The sequence below is a fragment of the Daphnia pulex genome, chromosome 7, assembly GCF_021134715.1.
Source record: "Daphnia pulex isolate KAP4 chromosome 7, ASM2113471v1".
Taxonomy (NCBI): domain Eukaryota; kingdom Metazoa; phylum Arthropoda; class Branchiopoda; order Diplostraca; family Daphniidae; genus Daphnia; species Daphnia pulex.
In genome coordinates this window covers 5,604,735-5,624,223 of record NC_060023.1, presented here as the reverse complement: position 1 = coordinate 5,624,223, position 19,489 = coordinate 5,604,735, and the positions used below count along the sequence as shown (strand labels likewise).

The 19,489-nt window shown below is 38.9% G+C and overlaps 4 protein-coding genes and 1 long non-coding RNA gene across 7 annotated transcripts; 2 read left to right on the top strand and 3 right to left on the bottom strand.

Moving 5' to 3' along the window:
• Positions 1-330: 330 nt before the first annotated feature.
• Positions 331-11,337, bottom strand: LOC124198223. Its single transcript, XM_046593946.1, has 4 exons — positions 10,986-11,337; positions 8,042-9,538; positions 7,603-7,968; positions 331-7,421 (listed from the first exon to the last, which is right to left on the bottom strand). The coding sequence occupies exons 2-4, from the start codon at positions 9,411-9,413 to the stop codon at positions 457-459; spliced, it is 8,703 nt and encodes a 2,900-aa protein (XP_046449902.1). The 5' UTR covers positions 9,414-9,538; positions 10,986-11,337; the 3' UTR covers positions 331-456.
• An 886-nt stretch (positions 11,338-12,223) lies between these two features.
• LOC124198229 lies at positions 12,224-12,623 on the bottom strand. The gene is made up of 2 exons (XR_006876527.1): positions 12,534-12,623; positions 12,224-12,474 (listed from the first exon to the last, which is right to left on the bottom strand). It is a non-coding gene; the product is annotated as an uncharacterized LOC124198229 (long non-coding RNA).
• Positions 12,624-13,451: 828 nt separating this feature from the next.
• On the top strand, positions 13,452-15,934 carry LOC124198226 (phosrestin-2-like). Its single transcript, XM_046593954.1, has 8 exons — positions 13,452-13,635; positions 13,707-13,767; positions 13,857-14,044; positions 14,427-14,605; positions 14,674-14,899; positions 14,971-15,087; positions 15,157-15,491; positions 15,559-15,934. The coding sequence occupies exons 1-8, from the start codon at positions 13,585-13,587 to the stop codon at positions 15,578-15,580; spliced, it is 1,179 nt and encodes a 392-aa protein (XP_046449910.1). The 5' UTR covers positions 13,452-13,584; the 3' UTR covers positions 15,581-15,934.
• Positions 15,935-16,041: 107 nt separating this feature from the next.
• LOC124198228 (glutathione peroxidase 7-like) lies at positions 16,042-17,121 on the top strand. Its single transcript, XM_046593956.1, has 4 exons — positions 16,042-16,364; positions 16,427-16,691; positions 16,761-16,872; positions 16,948-17,121. The coding sequence occupies exons 1-4, from the start codon at positions 16,227-16,229 to the stop codon at positions 17,057-17,059; spliced, it is 627 nt and encodes a 208-aa protein (XP_046449912.1). The 5' UTR covers positions 16,042-16,226; the 3' UTR covers positions 17,060-17,121.
• On the bottom strand, positions 17,111-19,401 carry LOC124198225 (inactive selenide, water dikinase-like protein). Of its 3 annotated transcripts, none has more exons than XM_046593951.1 (8): positions 19,256-19,401; positions 18,830-19,142; positions 18,615-18,719; positions 18,400-18,548; positions 18,213-18,325; positions 17,943-18,133; positions 17,673-17,885; positions 17,111-17,614 (listed from the first exon to the last, which is right to left on the bottom strand). In XM_046593951.1, the coding sequence occupies exons 2-8, from the start codon at positions 19,122-19,124 to the stop codon at positions 17,430-17,432; spliced, it is 1,251 nt and encodes a 416-aa protein (XP_046449907.1). In that variant the 5' UTR covers positions 19,125-19,142; positions 19,256-19,401; the 3' UTR covers positions 17,111-17,429. The 3 variants fall into 3 exon arrangements, with proteins under 3 accessions (XP_046449907.1, XP_046449909.1, XP_046449908.1); XM_046593953.1 differs by having other exon boundaries at positions 19,238-19,397; XM_046593952.1 differs by having other exon boundaries at positions 19,222-19,375.
• Between the last annotated feature and the right edge of the window lie 88 nt (positions 19,402-19,489).

The following is a 19,489-nucleotide window of genomic DNA, read 5'->3' as shown; positions in this document are numbered from 1 at the left end:
AAGATTGTTTTTATCGTCGATGTCTCCTTTTTGTATGAAGGAGGTATGAAGAAGGATAAACAAAAAGTTTGAGACAATTACTTGTATTAGGCCTACTATAATGAGCTATCGAGCGCTATATATATATATTTTTAACTTTTATTATTATATTATTTTGCGGTTGTCATTGTTGGAGAATTCCCAGTCCTAGTTACTCTCCTACTCCTATATAGTCCTATCTCGCCTAGCTATTCACTTAACCAGCAGTCTGGGGCTCACCACGAGCTGCATTTTTTACTGCTCTATTTGCCTTTTTCACACCTATTGTTTAGAAACTAATATGATGCAGTATTGCAGTAGTAAATCAAATCTTGTATTTTTAAAAGACACAGAAGTTGCTAACAGTTTGTTTATCATGTTGGTGGTTTACTGTTTACTTTGAGTAATTGGCAACAATGCTCTTCACAGAACAAAAAATCAAATAATTTCCTCAAATAACACCCGCGCATTCTGTAATTGTTGATTTTGGTCTGCGTTTTTCGTCCATCCGTGTTGAACGTTACTTGAATCTCCGAAACTTTGATTGGAGCTTTTATATAATTTGTAAATGGCTTTGATAGCGTCGATCGGCTCCATTTTTCCTATTGCGCTCCGAATTCTTTGGCGCCTGTAGTCAGCCCACGTGAAGTCTTTCCGGGTCAAGATGGTTTCTACCACGTACAAGATGTCGGATAAAACTCCCATGAAAAGCAGGTTTTGGCAAATTTCAGATGATAATGTGAAACCGAGTACATCTTTAATTCCTGGTATTGAGGCAACAGCTCCTAAGCCAATAGATGCGAGGGCACCAACGCTGAGGAGTGATACGAATAATGACGCCTTTAAAATTCTTTTAAATGTCCATTCCCGATTCGTAATGTCAATAATGCGATCAAATCCTCCAAGACTAAAAACATACAGTTCACTGGAAACAAATCGAATCACTTTATTCGACTCTTTTCTTATGTCACGATCGATAAAGTCGAGGAAGAAATCAGGGGTGATGGTTTTCTCAGCGTAAACAGGTCGACTCCTTGTCAGGAATTCCATAATATATTCACGTTCTTTATCGTTTTTTGTGATTTCGTCAACTTTTTCCTTTAAGTCGTCCACAGATATGTCCGACACTCGAGCGCCAGATATGACGTGGGCAGCCATCAAATCTCCCAGCATATCTCGATACGGTTTGCAAGGTAACAAGATGATGGCTTTGAGACATTGGGGTGTATCCTTCGACATTAACCACTGTTGTCTGACTATTTCGGCGGGGAATTTCTTTGCCACCAAACGCATGACACTGTCTGCATACGCTGGGCAATCAGGATACTTGAAATCTTTATTGAATTTGAAGTCTGGTTCAAGATAGCCTTGGCCCTTTATTATTTTTTGAGCGATCAGTTCTTTCCAAATCCCTTCGTGTTCGTATTTATCGATTTCAATTTTACCCAGGTCATCAATTCCCAGTTGACTTAACGATTCCAGGTTCACGTCTTTGAGTTTGTCGAGATCAAGTTGGGCAATTTTATTTGATTCGAAAAGTTTCTTATTTTTGCTATACCCATCAGACGATAGAATGTGTCGAACGTACTCTTTACAAAAAATGAGCTTTTTTTGTTTTTCCAATTCTTGGCGACTTTCATACATCAAGTTGTAAAGGATGTTGAGACAATTAGTGTTGTGATCAAACGAATTTCCGCCAAAATCTAATGTTATTGCATTTCGCTTATCAAGTTTGGGCTGTATTAATTCCAGCTTTTCTTCTAAAATGATGACACATTTCATGTTAACGCACTCCTTTAGAGAATTTAAGGCCTTGGCATCGACCAATTTCTTCCAGAACGTCTTCCTGGTGCACGGAATCAAATTCATTTGTTCCAGTTTCTTTTCAATGTACTTTTCATCCCGAGATTTATCAAAAATTTTTTTGAGTTTATCTTCCAACGAAGCGTTGGCGCCGTAGTCGTCGGCTATTTCCTTTATTATTTTGCTTCGAATAATGTCGTTACTTGAGATTTTGGACTTGTCGAGAACAACGTTAGGAATGGTATCGGAATCGTTGAGTTTACAGGTAATTATGCACTTGGATTTGATCAGATCACGAAAATATTCGTCCACTTTTTCCAGGTGAATTTTACGTCTTTTCAGTTCTTCGTTTTTTTTCTTGTTGTTGATAAAGTTTTCAAAAAATCCGGGATCTCTCGGGATTTCACGTGCAACTTCCTTGAAATTCGAAATAGAGCAGTAGTTGCCTAGCAACCACTGAATAGAGCTTAAAAAATATTGAAGAATTTCAATGTTGTTTTCCTTTTGTTCCTTGTAGCCATTGACGGGACAAAATGAAAGGGTTTGGTTAGGTTTCATCTCGTATTGATGAATTAGACTGAAAGACGACATTTGCATTTTGATGTGTTCATTCAAAATTGACTCCGTATGTCGTAACATGCAGATAAATTTATTTGTTTTGCTTTCTTCATTTTTGTTTTTCATTTTCTTGAGTAGAATAAAAGCACGATAGTAAAATGCGGCTGGGTAGAAAAAGTTCTCAGTTGAATTTTGTAGATTATCCAAAATGTTTGTGGCTTCTTTATCGGAATTTTTGAAATTTTTCATTGTCAAGTGTTTGGCAATGTTGACTCTACGGGCCGGCGTCATCCAATTGGGAATATCATCAATTTTAAAAATATCCCAATTAAAATTATTTTTGTTTGGTTTCAAATCAAAACATTTTAAATCGTAATCTGTTTCGTCTACCCACAGAGCCCATTTGTCCAGAATGCTGTCATGGAAGACCTTAAGCAACTTGTCATCGTCCGCTAGTTGGACGATTTGATTTTCGCATGGTTTCTTCTCTTTTTTAATTTCCTTGAATTTTTCTTTGACTTTCCTTTCGGAGAAATTATTGGTGTAATTTTCAAATAAATCTTCAAGCATTTTAAGGTGGTTTAAATCTTTTTCCAAACGTGAAATTCGTTGAATCTCCTTCCATTCTCTAATCTCTTTCATGACAAAAATTTTCTCAGCCCCCCATTCTTCACTTGTGCCCGACTCCTCCGTTTGGTCAATTTGTTCCTCGCACAGGATGAGGATTCCACTTCCTGGTTGTCCTTTTCTTGCCGCTCGACCCATCGCTTGTTCCTCGACTCTTTCGTTATCCACAAAATTAGTCAAACAAATGTGCAGACCTCCGTTGGCTTCTAGATTTTTGCTGATTTTGATGTCCGTTCCTCGGCCGGCCAAGTTGGTGGCGACGATTACGTGTCCGACATCCAGTTCAGAAGTTTCAAAAGCAAATTTCTCGTAATCACGAGTGTAGCGATGGATGCGCTTATTATTGTCTCTGCTGAGTTCTTTGATTGCAGATATCAATTGTTTATGAACTATGTTGACCTCTTTAATGGATCGACAAAAAATGACGATGGAACGATTTTGGTCAATGATCGCCCAACGGGTTTCTTCAGTAATAACCTCCTTCCATTTTTCATTTGTCTTCAGTAATCTAGTCGGTTTAAAGCGGAAACGTTTGGGGAAAGCAGGCGGGACAGTTATTAAATCGCATTTATAATTCTTTTTCAAAAATTCCTTTTCTGGCTGGGAGCCCAGGGTTCCCGACACTCCTGCAAAATAATTATATTTGTTAATGTACTTTGCGTTGGAGATGAACACTGCTTTGAGACTCTGCAACGTCAATTTGCATCCTTCCTTTAGCTGAAGGAATTGGTGCAGGGCTCCGCCCCATTGCGAATTGGATTGATCCGTCCCTGTATCCGGATCGATGATGATCACTTGCGGATTTAGATCGGGACTTGAGTCTGATCGGTCATGGTCAATGACGTAGTCCACGTCTTGTTTGAGCTCCAGTGCCCGCCTTGCGTTATCCAGCCAAGTGTCCAGGTGTCTGTCGACGAAATCCAACAAATGATCCGGTATGCGAATGTGACGCTCGCGCTCTACTATTTGACGGAAATAGAAAACGATTTTGGGATTAAGTTTGGCATTAACTGTGTAGTTGATCTTTTTTTCTGTAATTTCGCTGACTTCGTTTATCAGCAGACGGCCTTGACGGTCGATAACTTTTTTCTTAATCAGATGTTCCCATAACGCATTTCTTTCCGATTCATTTTGTCCCAATGGGCCGTGAATATTTTCCAAATCTGTTTCTGTTATTTGGCCGTAGAGGTCATACAGGATTTCGGATTTGATTATTCCCGCTGAAGTGTTGCGTATTTGTCCCCAAATGAAAACGTAAAGAGATTCGAGCATCTCCATACCGGGGATGTCGTGCGACAGGTAGAGCATGTTGTTACCACCATCCAGCAACATGCTATCCACTTCGTCGATGATGCCATACACCATCTTTCGGCCACCTTGTATTTCGCGATTGTAAAATGTGTCCAGCAAATAATCTCGCTGAAAATTTACAAGTTGCCCATAAACGACGTCCATGTTATAGGCCTTTTTGCGCTCGTCTACATTTTTACTGCAGTTGTTTGCCACGGTGACGTTGAAAAACTCGTAGAGTTCCTTTAGTCCTCCTTCGGCAACTGGCAGATTGGAATCACGGAGAGCAAGGACGTCGTTACTGGTGATGACGTCTACCTTATGATTCTTTTTCTGGTTGTTTGGATGAAAACGATCTGAAAGTGCAAATCCAATGGCAACCCCGGCCACGATAATTGATTTACCTTCACCGGTCGATACTTGCGCTAATGTTTTTTTAAAATCGAAACATCCGTTAGATAGTAGAGCCATGATGGCGAATTTTTGTGTCTCACTCAGCTGGATTCCCATAGTGATATCGACGGAGTATTCAAAAACGCAAAGAAAAGCTTCCATCCAGCATAAACTTTCCTTAGCCTTTTGAGAAATGAATTCAAACACAAATTCGCTTCGTTGTTTGTCGTTTGTCTTTTTCATTTCACTTTTTTCTTTTCTTAACAAAAAAAAATTTTTTGTCACTTTGTTTGTCTTTACCATTTCGATTTTTCCCAAGAATTCGGATTTCATGGATTCCGAACCATTTATCTTTTTTTCAATTTTTTTAGTCGTCTTGTTTTCCGGATCATTTTCCTCCATATCAGCAATAATTGCGTTCAAACTTTTCGGGTTCGATTTAGAATTTTCTTCTGGAGTGTTCAGAACTGTATCGCCCATCGTCAATTTCTTGTCACTCATCAATTCAGCTAGCAATTTTGTTTCGTTCTTGTATTCCAGATCCAGTAAAAAAAATGAAACGTATTTTCGCTCGTTAACTAACCAATCTTCTACTTTTTGCTTGTCAACCAACCAAGCTTCTACTTTTTGCTTGTCAAACGACCAATTTTCTACTTCTTTATTCAAAAATGCGCTTCTCTGTTTGTAGAATAAGTTAATTACAGATAATGAACCAAAGCCTTCTCTGGTCAAATCGCATTTTACTTCTTCAAAAACTTTTAGCGTCCGTGAGAGTTTATCGGAATCTAAGAAAAACAAAATGTCGCTTTCCTCTTTTCTCAATGCAAATTCAGTGAACAGTGACAGTACGTCTCGGTCGTGATCCATAAAATCCAAATGTTTACGCACTTCTTCTCTCCATTTTTTTCTCTCTGTAGAATGCTTCCATAGTTTCTCCAACCGTTCTTCCATTTCCAGTAGAAGAAATTCGTATTCCCAGTCGTTTGGTTCATTCTTTTCCACGATGTGCAGGTAAAATAAAGGACTTATATTTCGGGAGTTGTAGTACTCGATCCACTTTGCTAGTGAAATGATTGCGGATGCAAGTTTATTTGCCTCCACTTGACGGTTGAGCTTGTTTAATTGGTCCAAGAGAAGTTGAGATAGTTTGGCTGGTGTCTTGTTTTGGGGATTTAACTTCTCAATAGAAGTGATATTCTTTTGATCAATGTCTGTATTTCTAATTCGAGACATTAATTCTGTAAAACTCTCTGAATCGTAACTTTGTTCTTCAGCTTTAAAAGAGAACTGTCGAAACCTTTCACGATTATTGTCTTTAGATGAAAGTCTTTTCCATTGACTGTTGCCTTCGTATAATATGTAATATTTAATGATATCATTTGATCGATTCATTGTTTCTTTCTCTTCGAAAAATGATAAGCCATGGTACTTATAAACCTGAATTGCAATTTTAAACATCTCTGCCAACATTTCTAGTTCGGCGAATCCCAGTGTACCCGTCGGTGACTCGATGTATCTGGTGTAATCGTCTTTCAAATCTTTGTCCTTTTTCCACTTTGATATTTCTTCTAGCAGTTGTTTTTTCACTTCTGTGGGGTCACGCCCAATGCTGCCCCATGCCTTCTTCCACTCATCATCGTCGTATTTTGAGTCGAGAAATTCATCGTCGTCGTTACGGCCGTTGAATAAGTTCAACCAGTACAAAACTTGTGTCTCTTTTCCCTTCAACGGCTGATAATTTGCTATGATTTTTTTTATCAATTCGTCTCTTTTAGCACACGCCATCGGGAAAATGTTGTCATTATCTACTCGCAAAATGAACATGACTACGCCGTTGTAGGTTTTAGCGCTGGAGTCTTCTTCACGGATGTGTTTTGCAATCAGTTTGCGGAACTTGTTAGTGTCTTTACACACGTATTTACCCTCCGAATTCAATTGGCCGAAAAGGCAGTGAAGAAGACTGTCAGTTCCATCCTCTGTCGGCAATACATCGAGACAGTTGGAACTGACGACATTTCCATTCCAAACGGGGCGACGACCGATTATTTTGGGCTTCGGAAACGATCGTGATGGATCAAACGCTGGTCTAAAGTATTGTTCAATTTTCTCGAATTGCTGCTGTTGTTGACGCTGAGCCATGAGCTGATGGTGTTGATGGATCTTGTTTTCCGTTGCTTTTATAATTTCTTCTTTGCTCATGGAATGATGTTTTGCATGATTGGATAACATCTTTTGGATGGACTCTGTCAATTGCTTTCGTTTGTCTATTTGGTCGAGGTGACGGACGAGACTTTGACGAATGACTGCCTTCTTCTGGTGGACTGAATCCACTAGCATTACTACCAAATCGCTGGCAGAGTATTTAGAGACGGATAATATGGCATACATTTTCTCCTTTTCTTCTTGATATTTCACGTATAAATTTGCACCTGCTTTTTCTGCTGATGTCTTCTCCTTCACTCCCAGTTCAATTGTGATCTTCTCGTCTCTTTCAAACCCGTAGAAATATCCGCCGCCTTTAGCGACTTTTTGGGTAAAAGCAACGTCACCTGTTAATTTTCCAATATTTCCGTTGGGACACGAAGCCTCGTAGACTCCCAATCGGTCAGCCGTCAATTGTTTCCCTTCTTTGCCCGTCAAAGGGATCCCGGATGTCATAGACGATTGCCCGCCAATGTTCACTTCGATCTTGCCACCGTATCCACCTTGCCCTGCTTGCCCTGCTTGGCCACCTGCAAATCAAAGAAAATATATGCTTTCCTTGAGAAGAGAGTTATCATGTTATCATTCAAAGAGAAAAGTAAAAATAGTCGTCAAAATATCAACGTTGTTGACACGATCAATTGATAATGCAAAGAAAAAAAACGCATTTAGAAATAAAGAATTGAAAGAACACTGGTCATTGTTTGGTACCTCTGATTAAAAAGAGTGTCTGTCCTTCTTTTTTCCCCTTATAAAATATTGCCGTGATTTCACTGCCGTCGATCGCCGTGCCGCTGATGAGAAAATTGCCCTTGTGCCCTGGCAGAACATCTTTGTCTCTTGTTCGATTTTCCCTTGGTAAAATTTCTTGTAATGTTGTCAATACGGTTTCCATTGCCTTTTTGCCACCCGACGATATGGACGGAAAAGAATTTTTAAATTTTTCTTCGGTCCATTTGTAAGCCGCATCACTTCCGTCGCCTCCGTCCGATACGATCGTCCATTTCTGGCCGTTTACTATTTCGTTGCAAACGACGTGCACGTTGCCGCCGCTCTCACCCGCTTGACAAGGTTTTCCTACATTAATGATACAAATTCATGTTAACATTTTAGACAGGAATTAAAGAAAATAGAAAAAAAATTGTCTCACCCATCGGTTGATCTTCAGCATTTTTTCCGGATACGTTCCAACAAAATCCGGTCCAAGTCTGTGCATTATTGTCAGTGGTGTCATCGACGATGAGCTTGTCGGTGACGATGCCAATGTTTATTCCGTGCCAGATTTCATTATCCAAGTCACAATCGATGTGGACGGATTTCAATCCAACGATTTTGATTTCTTCGACATCCGGATGTTCGTCTTTCAATTGTTTCATTAGCTGAAGCATTTTGCTGACGAATAAGGCGATTCCCTTAAAGAAGATTATTTTTTTTCCGTCTTCTTTCTTGTAATTGATTTCAGTTTCGGGTAACAAGAATTTCTTGTACATTTCTTTTGTCAGAATTCGCAATTTGGGGGTCCACTCGACGTCTTTCATTATTAGTGACGAGGCTTTTTGATAACGTTGAAACCATTCAAGTGTTAGACTTGGCGTTGTCTGGCTGCCGTCAGTCTGGAGAATGCTTTGTGACATTTTCTCGACTAGTCTGTGAAACGACTCTGGCCATTCAGTGTCAGTTGTATTTTCAACCACCATCAAGTCGTTCTCCAGAATGGCTTGCAAAATCTCTTCCTTTCTGACGCTAGCCAGGAAATCGTTCTTAGAACAACTGACAAACATTTCCACCAGTTCTTTAACTAATTCCTCGCCAGTATTGCCATTGCATTCTTCGTTATTTTGGGGAAAACCTAGCTGCAACAGCATTTTTTCAAATACATTTTTGTCTTCATTAACAAAAGCCAAGAAATCATTCAGGTCAATAATGAATTTTTCGTGTTTCTGGCCGTTGGTTTCATCCTTGACGATGTCGCTCAGACATCGGGAGAACATCTTTTCAATGCACGATGTTTTAAATTGAGTCAAGTAACAGTTGACAGAGACGGTGAAACGTGGCGTGTTTGTAAACAGATCTTCCTGTCCGAAAACAAGTTTAAGATATCGACACTCCCCGTCGCACCAGTTTCGCAGTGGCAATGTCACGTCTTTTACCTTAGAACGAATGTCCTCAAAACAATTTATGGAATCCAATAGTTTCAAGTCAGTAGACATATCCTTGCTGATATCGTTATTGCAATTGTCCAGGTATTCAAAAGCCTTTTTTAAACTTTTTTCCAGCCACATTTGCAATACCGTTTGGACATATGGCATCTCAAACCAAGTTTTTTCCAAACAGGAAAGTGGGCGTCCCAGTTTGAACTCGATGTGTTTGATGGCATTTTCATAAGTTTTATTAGTGCCATCTTGATCGATCTCCATCCATTCTTTTATTTCACTGGCAACCTCTTCTTTGGTAGTTAATGTATTATTCGTCGTTGAAGGGGTGGAGATGGCATTTGAGCTACTTCCGGTGTCTTCATTCATCTTCAGAACTTGAGAATTGTTGGGTGTAGAATGAATCAATCAGATTATCGTTTCAGTTGACAGTGCAATCAACGCAACGTTATTTTTCAATTGATACGGCCACCAGAAGAAAAGGCTACAAAAATCTAAATTAAATTTGATCACAAATTAATTATATTATTATATCAACCGACTGGGAATGATTGCTTATGATCTATTTAAAGAAGAATCAAAGACAATTCTTATTTACAAATAATGTGCAATATTGGCATTTGACATTAACATTTAGGCCTATTATAAATTGAACCAGGATTTTCTTTATTTTAAACTTAACTATTGTAACAAGTGAAAGCCCGGGACACTAGTCACGAGTATTAAAAGTGTTAACCATGGTCTTAACTTTCTATACGAGTCGAAAATTCTGATTGATACTGAATATAAAGAACTAGACTACTGTATATCAATCTACATTTGTGTATGCCACGTATTTATTCGTTAAACTTAAACACAAGCAAGCGGTCGAAATGTTGAAATTTTCAAGGACGACATTTTCTTTTAGTGACACTCAAATTTTACGCTAGTCGAGTTTTATGCGATAGAATGACATTTCAATTTGTTTAAGTAACTGCTGACTTAAACCGGTCATTGCTTCACCAGCACCGCATGCTATATTGTAGTTTAATCACCATCGCTTTATTTTTATTACCGGATGACCATTTACGAAATTCCTCTAAATGTCTCCAACATCCCTACAGTCCAGGAGCCAGCCTACAATGACGCACATTTTGATTGGCAAAAGATTTGAAGCTAGAATCTGAAAGAGGGGGATGGGGGGGAGTCTAAAAAGTCACGTCTGGTCCGCCAGAGCGGCAGCGTCTAAGCGTGACAGGTTGCCAAAGTCGGCGTGAAATGCAAAAAATTCCACTTTCTATGGCAAGAAAAAAACTTATGGCATTTGATAGAAATAATAATGGTAAATCTGTCATTGTAAATAAAGCTATCACTAATCACTGTAATAAAGCTAAAATGTCATCTACTATACAAAAGAAATAAATTCGAAATACCCGCCGTCAATGCAACGTTGCCGTTTGAAAAATATACGGCTTTTCTGTCAAACTTCTAATGACGTCTGGTTTTACGCCATTGTGTTGATCATGATTTTATCTATTTTTTGGTATGTTTATGACACCTGCCAACACAAATATAAAATTTCACCAAAACCCCCTATCTTTAACCGTGTCTGGTTTTATGTTTGACGTGTAAAACGTCTGGTTTTGTAGTAATAGATTATACCATTATTATTTCTATCAAATGCCATAAGTTTTTTTCTTACCATAGAAAGTGGAGTTTTTTGCATTTCACGCCGACTTTGGCAACCTGTCATGTTTAGACGCGGCCGCTCTGGCGGACCAGACGTGACTTTTTAGACTCCCCCCACCCCCCTTCTTTCAGATTCTAGCTTCAAATCTTTTGCCAATCAAAATGTGCGTCATTGTAGGCTGGCTCCTACCAGTTTAAACCGAAAGTTTCCTTATCTCTGAACGCACTTGAACACAAAATATAAGAAAAGAAATAGCTAAAAATGTCACTTACCAAAATTGATTTAAATGATCTGTAAGCTGGTAAAATTACTAGATGTGCAGGCAAAGATGTTTGGTTAACTGAACACTTATTGGGTGCTGGTTACGAATATTCGCCAAATAATTCGCTGCTGCTGCCAGTAAAGACAAACTTCGTTTTGTGTCAACTGTCTGCTTCCAAAGGGTCCGAAAGACTATAGCCCGTCTGACGAAGTTTTCGTCAATATCGTTACGAATATCTTGCGTGACCTCCAGTTTTCGCCATTGGCTAGCTGTGCATCTTAGTGGCAAGCCGTAAAAGGCGAAGGGCCTTGCGGGAGTGTATCATTTGGCATGGCAACGTCCGCGACACATTTTCCTCGTATAGTTTAAATTAGTGTTTGCAGTAATGTCGTACTACTACTTTGGTTGATAAGAGAAAACAAAAACAGGCTGCGCACTTCCTTTTTCGGTTTATCAAAACATCGTCGGGTTTGATCACTTCCGTTAGCTGTAAGAAAAATACTTGATATTGTAATATCACAGCCAAGCCATTGAATCATTTGAATTCAAAACAAATTTGTCCTAACGTTCAATTTCTTCTTGTGGTGTAAATGTCTAGACAAGTTAACACGGCGCTTAAAGCGGAAAGCCGCAAACCCCAAGCTTAATAAAATAATTCATGTTTCTACAGAAAAATACGCTTCAACCTCCCTTAAATAGTTTTCTTTCACTGCTAATTATATATGTATTTTTGTGAAAAGGGGAAAATTATTTGCATTATTTCTCTCTTTTTTTTATTAAAATTTGGTATGGTAGTTGAGATTACGAGTTTTGTTTATCAACACATTCGATGATGGTGCATAGTGGGTTTTCTTTCGTCGATGGCATTGAAAAACGAGTCAGATTGTTTGTTTACTTCCTGCAGTCCGCTGCAGTCAGCTCTTCTCGCAACCAAAGCGCCCGGAGACATGCACACAATCTCTTCTCTTTTTCGAACCATGTAATAAAAGTTTAACTAGAAAATTCCAGCATTCAAGGCACATGATATTGCTCAAATGTTGGTTGTATATACAAACACTTACCAGACTGATTTTGAGATGAGTCTCGAGATGAGTACGAGAACGATCATGCCCTTGTTTTTTTTTTTACAGTTAAGATATATAGTTCCGTCCGTTTCCGTAAGATTCACGAAATGGTAAAGCGACGTATGTTGATGATGGCTCATGCTCGTCAGAAAGAAAGAAAAAACGCCATGACAAAAAGCGTACATGTAAGATATTGTATCCTTACACTTGATGAAGGTGTTAAAGTGGGGGAGTGAATTTTTTTTTTTTTTTTTTTGCAATACGTAGCAATCCGCCAAATCACTGCATCCGCCCAACGCACAATCCACCTATTCACTGGATGCCAATGGGTCCAGCAGTGCCCTGTTGGATTTGTTCCGCTTTCGATTGCCTCACGCGAGTGTCCTTAACAGTCGAGTCAACTTCAACAGCGTAAGAATACTGGAAAGGATCGCTCTTTTTCAAATAGAAATGATTGTCAACTCCCAATAAATGTATAGGTAAATTGAATTTACCTGGTCAAATTCTTCATCCGGATCCGGAGTACCGGTAGTTGTTAGTTACGAATTTAGACTTGGATGTGCTGATGTTGGCTGCGTTCAATGCCGACACTACGAGAGGAATGAAAATAATAAACTTTGCTGACTGCATTATGTATGGATGTTATTTCTCGCCTGACTATGGTGTCTGAAAGGTGACAAATGACAACTGTCAATTTCTACTCACCGGAACGGCCAGTTCACTTATTATTTTCATATCCAAGGAGCTTCAAATGACAGGCGGAGGAGCATAAAAAAATATATACTCTTCAAGGACAAGTATTCTCTAGGGGTCTCCCTAGAGGGTGTAGCGAAAGACAGAGCCGAGACGACAGAGCTGGATACTGCCATACTGGATAGGCCTTCCAAGGTCTGAACTTTCCCCCTTGTAGCATGTGGATATAATGGACATCCAACTATTGTTGATATTGGCCAATGATTTTTTAATAAGAAAAAACAGGCAAAAACGAAAAAAAAGTATGTATATGTATTACACTTGTGCTTGTACAGGCTTGTGTCGTATAAGTTGTGCAAGATGAAACCTTACAACTTTGGATCGGTCACAGGTAAGCAATTCAATTATAACAAGGATTCTCGATAAACCTGTTGACCCTTGTGTTCAAGGTGTGCATTGCGTTCACGTGCCCATCGGAAGACCAAACTGCATGGTATCAAATGGTCAACAGACTGCAATGGATAATCCTTTCACTTATAAGGTTGCGTTCTTCTATGCGACGGAATAAGCGTACGCCGAAAAATGTCACATACACAGTGTGCGTGCAGAACACGTGAATCGAATCAGACGGCCAACTTTTGGCTATACACAGTCTAAGAAGCCTCTCGGTTCTAACCTAATTTACAAACGCGTAGTTTGGAGTCTTTTAATATTGCGGCCAATGCCCTAGTCGGCCCCAGTCTTGGATTTGCCTTTTGCCAAGTGGTTGTTGGGATCTCATAGTCTTCTCCTTTCAGGTAAAACTGAATTGGGCGAATTGTAAAGATCAGCTGCTGAAACTTGGATTTCACCATGTCGGTTACTGTCGATTCCGTTTTCACCAAAATGACCCCGAACGGGAAGGTAAATTCATCATGAAAATGACATTTTTAGTGGGCCAGTTTCGTAACCATTTCTTCTCTCTTTTTAAAAAGATATCGCTGTTCATGCCACAGAGGGAATTTGTGGATAATCTATCATGGATTCAACCAATAGGTATACGCAGATTTTTCATTCAGTTTTAATGAATGTGGAAACCGCTTAGCCTAATTATTGGAATATGTATTTGGCATGGGTGACTACAGACGGAGCAATTGTTGTGGATCGCGAATACATCCATCCAGAACGTTCGATAGCTGTTCAGTTGGTGAGCGCGGTACGATATGGACGCCAAGATGACGAAGTTATGGGCTTAAATCTATCGAAAGAAATATGCCTGGCTAACGTAATTGTGAATAAAGTTGCACCGCCCGAGCATCTCACCCAAATGCAGGCAAGGCTCAATTTTTTTAAAAATTTATTTACTATAGCTAGTTAATAATTTCATCACTGGGAAATTTTTCTTGAGAAAAGGAAGGCATTATTATCGGGTTTATTGGGGCCGCACATTTATTACATCCTTTAGAAATTTAAAATTTCGTTCCTATTGGTTGAAAAGTTGTGCTAGTGTTTGCTCCTGTTTATTCGCTGATTGTTTATTTGCTGAAATGTGTTGGGCACAAGTGGATACAATTCGGAGGTGCGTGAATGCGGAATTGAAGGGAATGGCCCCGCACCTAGCTTTGCTATTGTAATTTGCTGCGAGGTTTTTTAGAATCCCTACAAATTTTCAAGATATTTATTTTAAAACTCACTTTTGTTTTGAAATTTGTCAGCAAAATCTTGTTCGCCTTCACGGCGACGCTTGTTTTCCTTTCCATTTTGATTGGCCGCGAGGCATCGGACCCAGTTTGACGATCCAGCAACCAGAAGCTTTCAAAGGCGAGCCATGCGGAATCCGACATTTCATTGAAGTCTTTTGTCTCTACCGAGGAAGTTTTCAACCTCACAAACGGTTTTTTTTTCTCAATTCAAACTATACTTAAATTTACATGACTTAGTTCAATTGGATTTTCTTAACAGGAGCTCTATCCACTTTAACGTGGATATGATTCAAAAGTACGGATCGGCTGAGAAATCGGCCATGTGGATCCCGCCAGCCACAACAGTCAGCCGTCCGCTTTTGCTTGCTCTTGGACGTGTAGACATGGAAGTTTGCCTAGAAAAAACATCGGTCGCAGACGGAGAGCCGCTTATAATCAATGTTTCCATTGTGAATCAATCCAACAGGAACATCAGAGGAATGAAGGTACAACGCATTTCCATTGAAGTTATTTGAAGACAAAGTAGTTGCTAATTGAATTGTTTTACTACGTGCAGATATCGCTGACTCAATTCTATAAGCTCTCATTTTCGGAAGGCAAACGTAAAATGCCAGTAAATTCCACAGAAATTAACACCGGATTTCCTATTGCACCAGGAGGCACTCTTAATCAGGTGGGTACACTTTGGTCTGAATTTGAAGTTGAAATCAGAATGTATAATCAGAAAATATTTTTGGTGTAGACTGTTATGCTTGTTCCTCGTGTTCCGTCGGCCACAGCCGGTTCTAAGCAAGTGGGCCTGGCAGTGCGTCGCTGCACGAGATCGAAAACATTTCAATTAGCTCCAAGTACACTTTTTGCCGAATCCGGTCATTCAGACATTTTCGGCTTCATTATCTCGTATCGAGTTCGGGTCAAGCTGGTAGTTTCTCAGACACCTCTGAATTCCAACGTCATGGCCGAAGTGCCCGTGTTCATCGTTGCTAAAAGGGACAGTGAACACTTTTCGCACCATGTGCCTGACATCGAGAAATGCACTGACGATACTTCTGGTACCGTCACTTTTCGGAACAGAAGGTGAGCGGCCACTTGTTAGTTCGAGTCTCATCAAATTTAATAATGCGTGTCCTATTTTCATTTACAGTGCAGCATTTGCTAAGTCATAAATGTTCTATCACTGAAAAGTTGCCTTGAAGAAAGAAGGATTAAATCTCATTGAATTTCGGTGGCATATTTTTCTATTCATTTCGTAGATAATTTTGATCAAAGAGTTTAATGCATCATATTTTGATTATTTTCACTATATTCTTCATTATAATATACTTTACCGAATATAATTAGTTTTTTTTTACCCTTTTATGAGAAACCTTATAGCTATGAAAATATTTACCATTAACGTTTATAGTGTATCGTCGGTTTTATATCCATTAAAAAGTCTTTATATAATTTGTTCTATAATATGTCTGTCTATAAAACAGCAAATTTGAATAGAAATAACAAGAATACATTCCTTAAACATATTTTATCCAGTCAGTTTAGCACAAATCAGCTGAAACGTTACGTAATAATAGCAAAAGAAAATACAACTTTTTGAAACAAAATCAAATCGATCCGCCATTGCCAGTTCCTCCTCTAAGTTGCTGCGGAACGTTGTTAAAGAATTCTTTTTCAGCCGGCAGAAGAAGGCAACCCGCGATTTTACATTCCAGCGCTGGAGCCTGGAGGCAATATTCTGACATCGAATTCGAACTAGCGTGCGGCTACGTGACTGTCAGATAGTTGTACACGTCACCTAAAGAGTTGTTCGTTAAAATGTCTTATTGTCACGTGTTAATATTTTTTTTGGCAATTACTGCAATTGCCAAATGTGACGATGAGCCCGATTTTTATACTTTCAACGTTCAAGATATTGAAGGCGATGAAGTGTCATTGGAGGAATACAGAGGAACGGTATCAAAAATGGTCTAGCTATTGAATAACTTTATAATACTGATTGTAAAACTTTATTTCAGGTGTCTTTAGTAGTCAATGTGGCTAGTTTGTGTGGATACACTGATACTAGTTACAGGGCTTTGAAACGACTACAAGACATTCTAGGATATAACCAAAAGTTCAATGTCCTTGCATTTCCTTGTAATCAGTTTGGAGAACAAGAACCTTATGAGGATGAAGTTATTTATAATTTTGCAAAAACTAATTATGCTGTTGAGTTCCCTATGTTTTCCAAAATTGATGTCATTGGAGAAAATGCCCATCCAGCTTTTAAAAATCTCATAAGTAAATTACTTGATCAGCATCTTTAAAGTCTTTTTTAAAATTATTAATCTGTTGCTTTCAATTCTGTAGGTCAATCATCAGTTCACCCAGATTGGAATTTTTACAAATATTTGGTTGACCATAATGGAAAAGTACTGAAAGCATGGAGTACCAAAACAACTGTAGAAGAAATTTTTGATAGGTAGGAAAGCTTTGACAAGTTTTGCCAACATGCTTCAATTCATTTTATGCCTTTAATGTTTTGACATAATTACAGCTGTAAAGCAGCCCTTGATGCTATTCCTGAAGAAACTGCTGTTCCATCTGAAGAAGAGCCTACCAACTTACCTCAGCAATCAGCTGATAATAATCTTAAAGATGAACTTTAATTAACACAATGAATTGCTTGAAATATGCTGTAAGAAAACACATACAGAAGGTTTGACTTTGATATTGTATTTCCACATTATTTAATGGCACTAGGATGCGCCACTATGCTTGACGGGAAACACGATGAATTAGGAATGAAGCTGATTTGTGGGAATTTAGGATTTAAACTACTAGGAACGAGAGTGTAGTATTTATACTTCATCGATAACAATGCTGAGTTAACAGTTTCTTTGTTTCAATTCATTCGACGTACAAAACTCTTTCCTACCTATCTGGGGCCTACAAACCAGGGGAACCCATTCCCACAGATAAAAATTTGCGTGTTGAAAAAAAAAATGACGATGATAAGATGATGGGGGGCTTTGAACTCTACCAAAGTTCGCCTTCTTTTTCTTTAGCTGGGACTTCGATTACTCGGGGCTTATCAATGATTCGGGCAGTTCGATTTCCCTTTTCCACGATTCCAATAATCCAGGCTTGATATCCTTCAGTCTTTTCGATGTCTTTGCAATATGCTGCAGCTTGCTCGCGTGGAAGACAGATAAGCATACCACCTATTAAAACAATTTATTTTAAACCTGCTTACGAGCAATGAAAAATAAAAAAATTCACCTGAAGTTTCGGCAGATAGACCTTGAAGAAGCTGGAACATGTTTCCACAAGCCTTGGCAACTGCAGCCATTTTTGCTATCACGGGTAAATTATGTATAACAAAAGAAACTTCGTTCTTTTGATGTGCGGCAAGGTTCTGAGCGTGACCCAACAATCCAAATCCAGTGACATCAGTCGCAGCATGAGCGTTGTATTTGTGCATCAAGCGGGCGGCTATAATTAACAATTTAATGTACATACATTTACATTGAGAATTAAAATAAGGCGTACCTGTCCTATTCAGTCTGGCCATGGAATCAATTGAACGAAGATAAGCTTTGCGTACGTCATCCTCCGATACAACCAGTTTGATTCTATTCCAGCGATCTTGTAGGTCCAACCATTGATGAGCATTGACAGCTACTTGTGTCCCCAAAGGCTTAGTTAAAACAAGAACATCTCCTACAACTGCATTGTCTGGCCTACAATTAAGACATTGCAAAAAAAAACAACAATAATAGTTTTTAAATAGTGCCATAATAATTTTTTTATAAATCTTACATTATCAGCTCTGATGTTTGACAAACAGAGGATGCTACACCTCCAATAGTGCACCATGGATTCATTACTGTCTGACCACCTGTAACATTAGTACCAGCTTCCAAGGCACAATCCTAAAAAACAAAAAAAAAGAAAACATTGTGAACTTCAAGTAAAAGTGAAATGTCACAAAATAAATTTTATTTACCTTAAAACCACGCATAATAAGTGGCATTACAATATCTCTTTCCTTTTCTGACATCTTTGTTGAAACTCCAACCAACATTAACATATTATCACACTCTGTCACACCCATGGCATACAAATCACTCAAAACGTTTGCGGCAGCAATTTTCCCTATTAATCAAATAAATGTATCAGCACATTTGCTATTGATATTACCTACATATTTACATAACCTACCTTGCATATAAGGATCATCAACCAAAGGGTAGAAGAAATCTGTAGTTTGAACAAGTGAAAGGCCTCCATGGCGAAGTGGTGTGACTGAAGCATCCATTCCAACACCTTTAGTTTAAGATTCATTAGCAGAGAAAACAAAATTGATAAAATGTAAATAATAAACAAGGAAAAAGACAAATGTCGACAGGGAGCCGCAAGAAATAAGAAAAAAATACCGATTCTTGTATAAGGAAAATGAAGATATTGACTTTGCTCATGATCTTGGATGTTAGCATCGTCATCCTGAAGCCCTGCAGATAAAAGAAGTTTCCCCAGAACATCCTGGGGTAACTTACACCCTCATCCTTTGAGATCTGCATATCGGGTCAACCTGAATGATGCATCCAGATCATGAGCAACAGGATCGAAGGGTCTTCTCAAAGACAGGCTTGTTGCATTTTCTCCAGTTAGTTCTAGTTGAACTGCTTGAACAGCAGCTAAGGCTTCCTGGGACACGTTCGATTGCTCCATGGTTACGAGCAAGCTAATCTAAAATTGAAAAAGAAAAAATTTCATGTAAAATTCTCTCATGACGTTTGAATAGGCTAAACTACTGTATGCCTTATACCAACAAAATATAATACCGAAAAAACAGGCCGTACCGTGGTCTTTGCACTTTGAAAATTAAACGTTAAACCTTGAAACAGTCCAAACGGCAAGCTATGAAATGGCGTCTAGCAAGGGCGTCTGAACAAGGGACAAGCCGCATCAACTTTCGATGGAAACGGAGAACGAACAAAACGTCCGTAGCGCCACCTTCGACAGAACGAATGCTGTGGCGGCCAATAAATGAACTATTTCGGAAGAATAAATACTCCAATGTTGTAAAGAGATCA

Excerpts from the sequence above, each read along its gene's own strand:
- LOC124198226 (XM_046593954.1), top strand. The coding sequence starts at position 13,585 with ATGTCGGTTACTGTCGATTCCGTTTTCACCAAAATGACCCCGAACGGG. Across the intron at positions 14,900-14,970 it reads GGAACATCAGAGGAATGAAG|ATATCGCTGACTCAATTCTA; the intron begins GTACAACGCATT and ends TACTACGTGCAG. Across the intron at positions 15,088-15,156 it reads CAGGAGGCACTCTTAATCAG|ACTGTTATGCTTGTTCCTCG; the intron begins GTGGGTACACTT and ends TTTTTGGTGTAG.
- LOC124198228 (XM_046593956.1), top strand. The coding sequence starts at position 16,227 with ATGTCTTATTGTCACGTGTTAATATTTTTTTTGGCAATTACTGCAATT. Across the intron at positions 16,692-16,760 it reads AGCTTTTAAAAATCTCATAA|GTCAATCATCAGTTCACCCA; the intron begins GTAAATTACTTG and ends TCAATTCTGTAG. Across the intron at positions 16,873-16,947 it reads GTAGAAGAAATTTTTGATAG|CTGTAAAGCAGCCCTTGATG; the intron begins GTAGGAAAGCTT and ends ACATAATTACAG.
- LOC124198223 (XM_046593946.1), bottom strand. The coding sequence starts at position 9,413 with ATGAATGAAGACACCGGAAGTAGCTCAAATGCCATCTCCACCCCTTCA. Across the intron at positions 7,969-8,041 it reads TGCTGAAGATCAACCGATGG|GAAAACCTTGTCAAGCGGGT; the intron begins GTGAGACAATTT and ends TCATTAATGTAG. Across the intron at positions 7,422-7,602 it reads GACACTCTTTTTAATCAGAG|GTGGCCAAGCAGGGCAAGCA; the intron begins GTACCAAACAAT and ends TTTGATTTGCAG.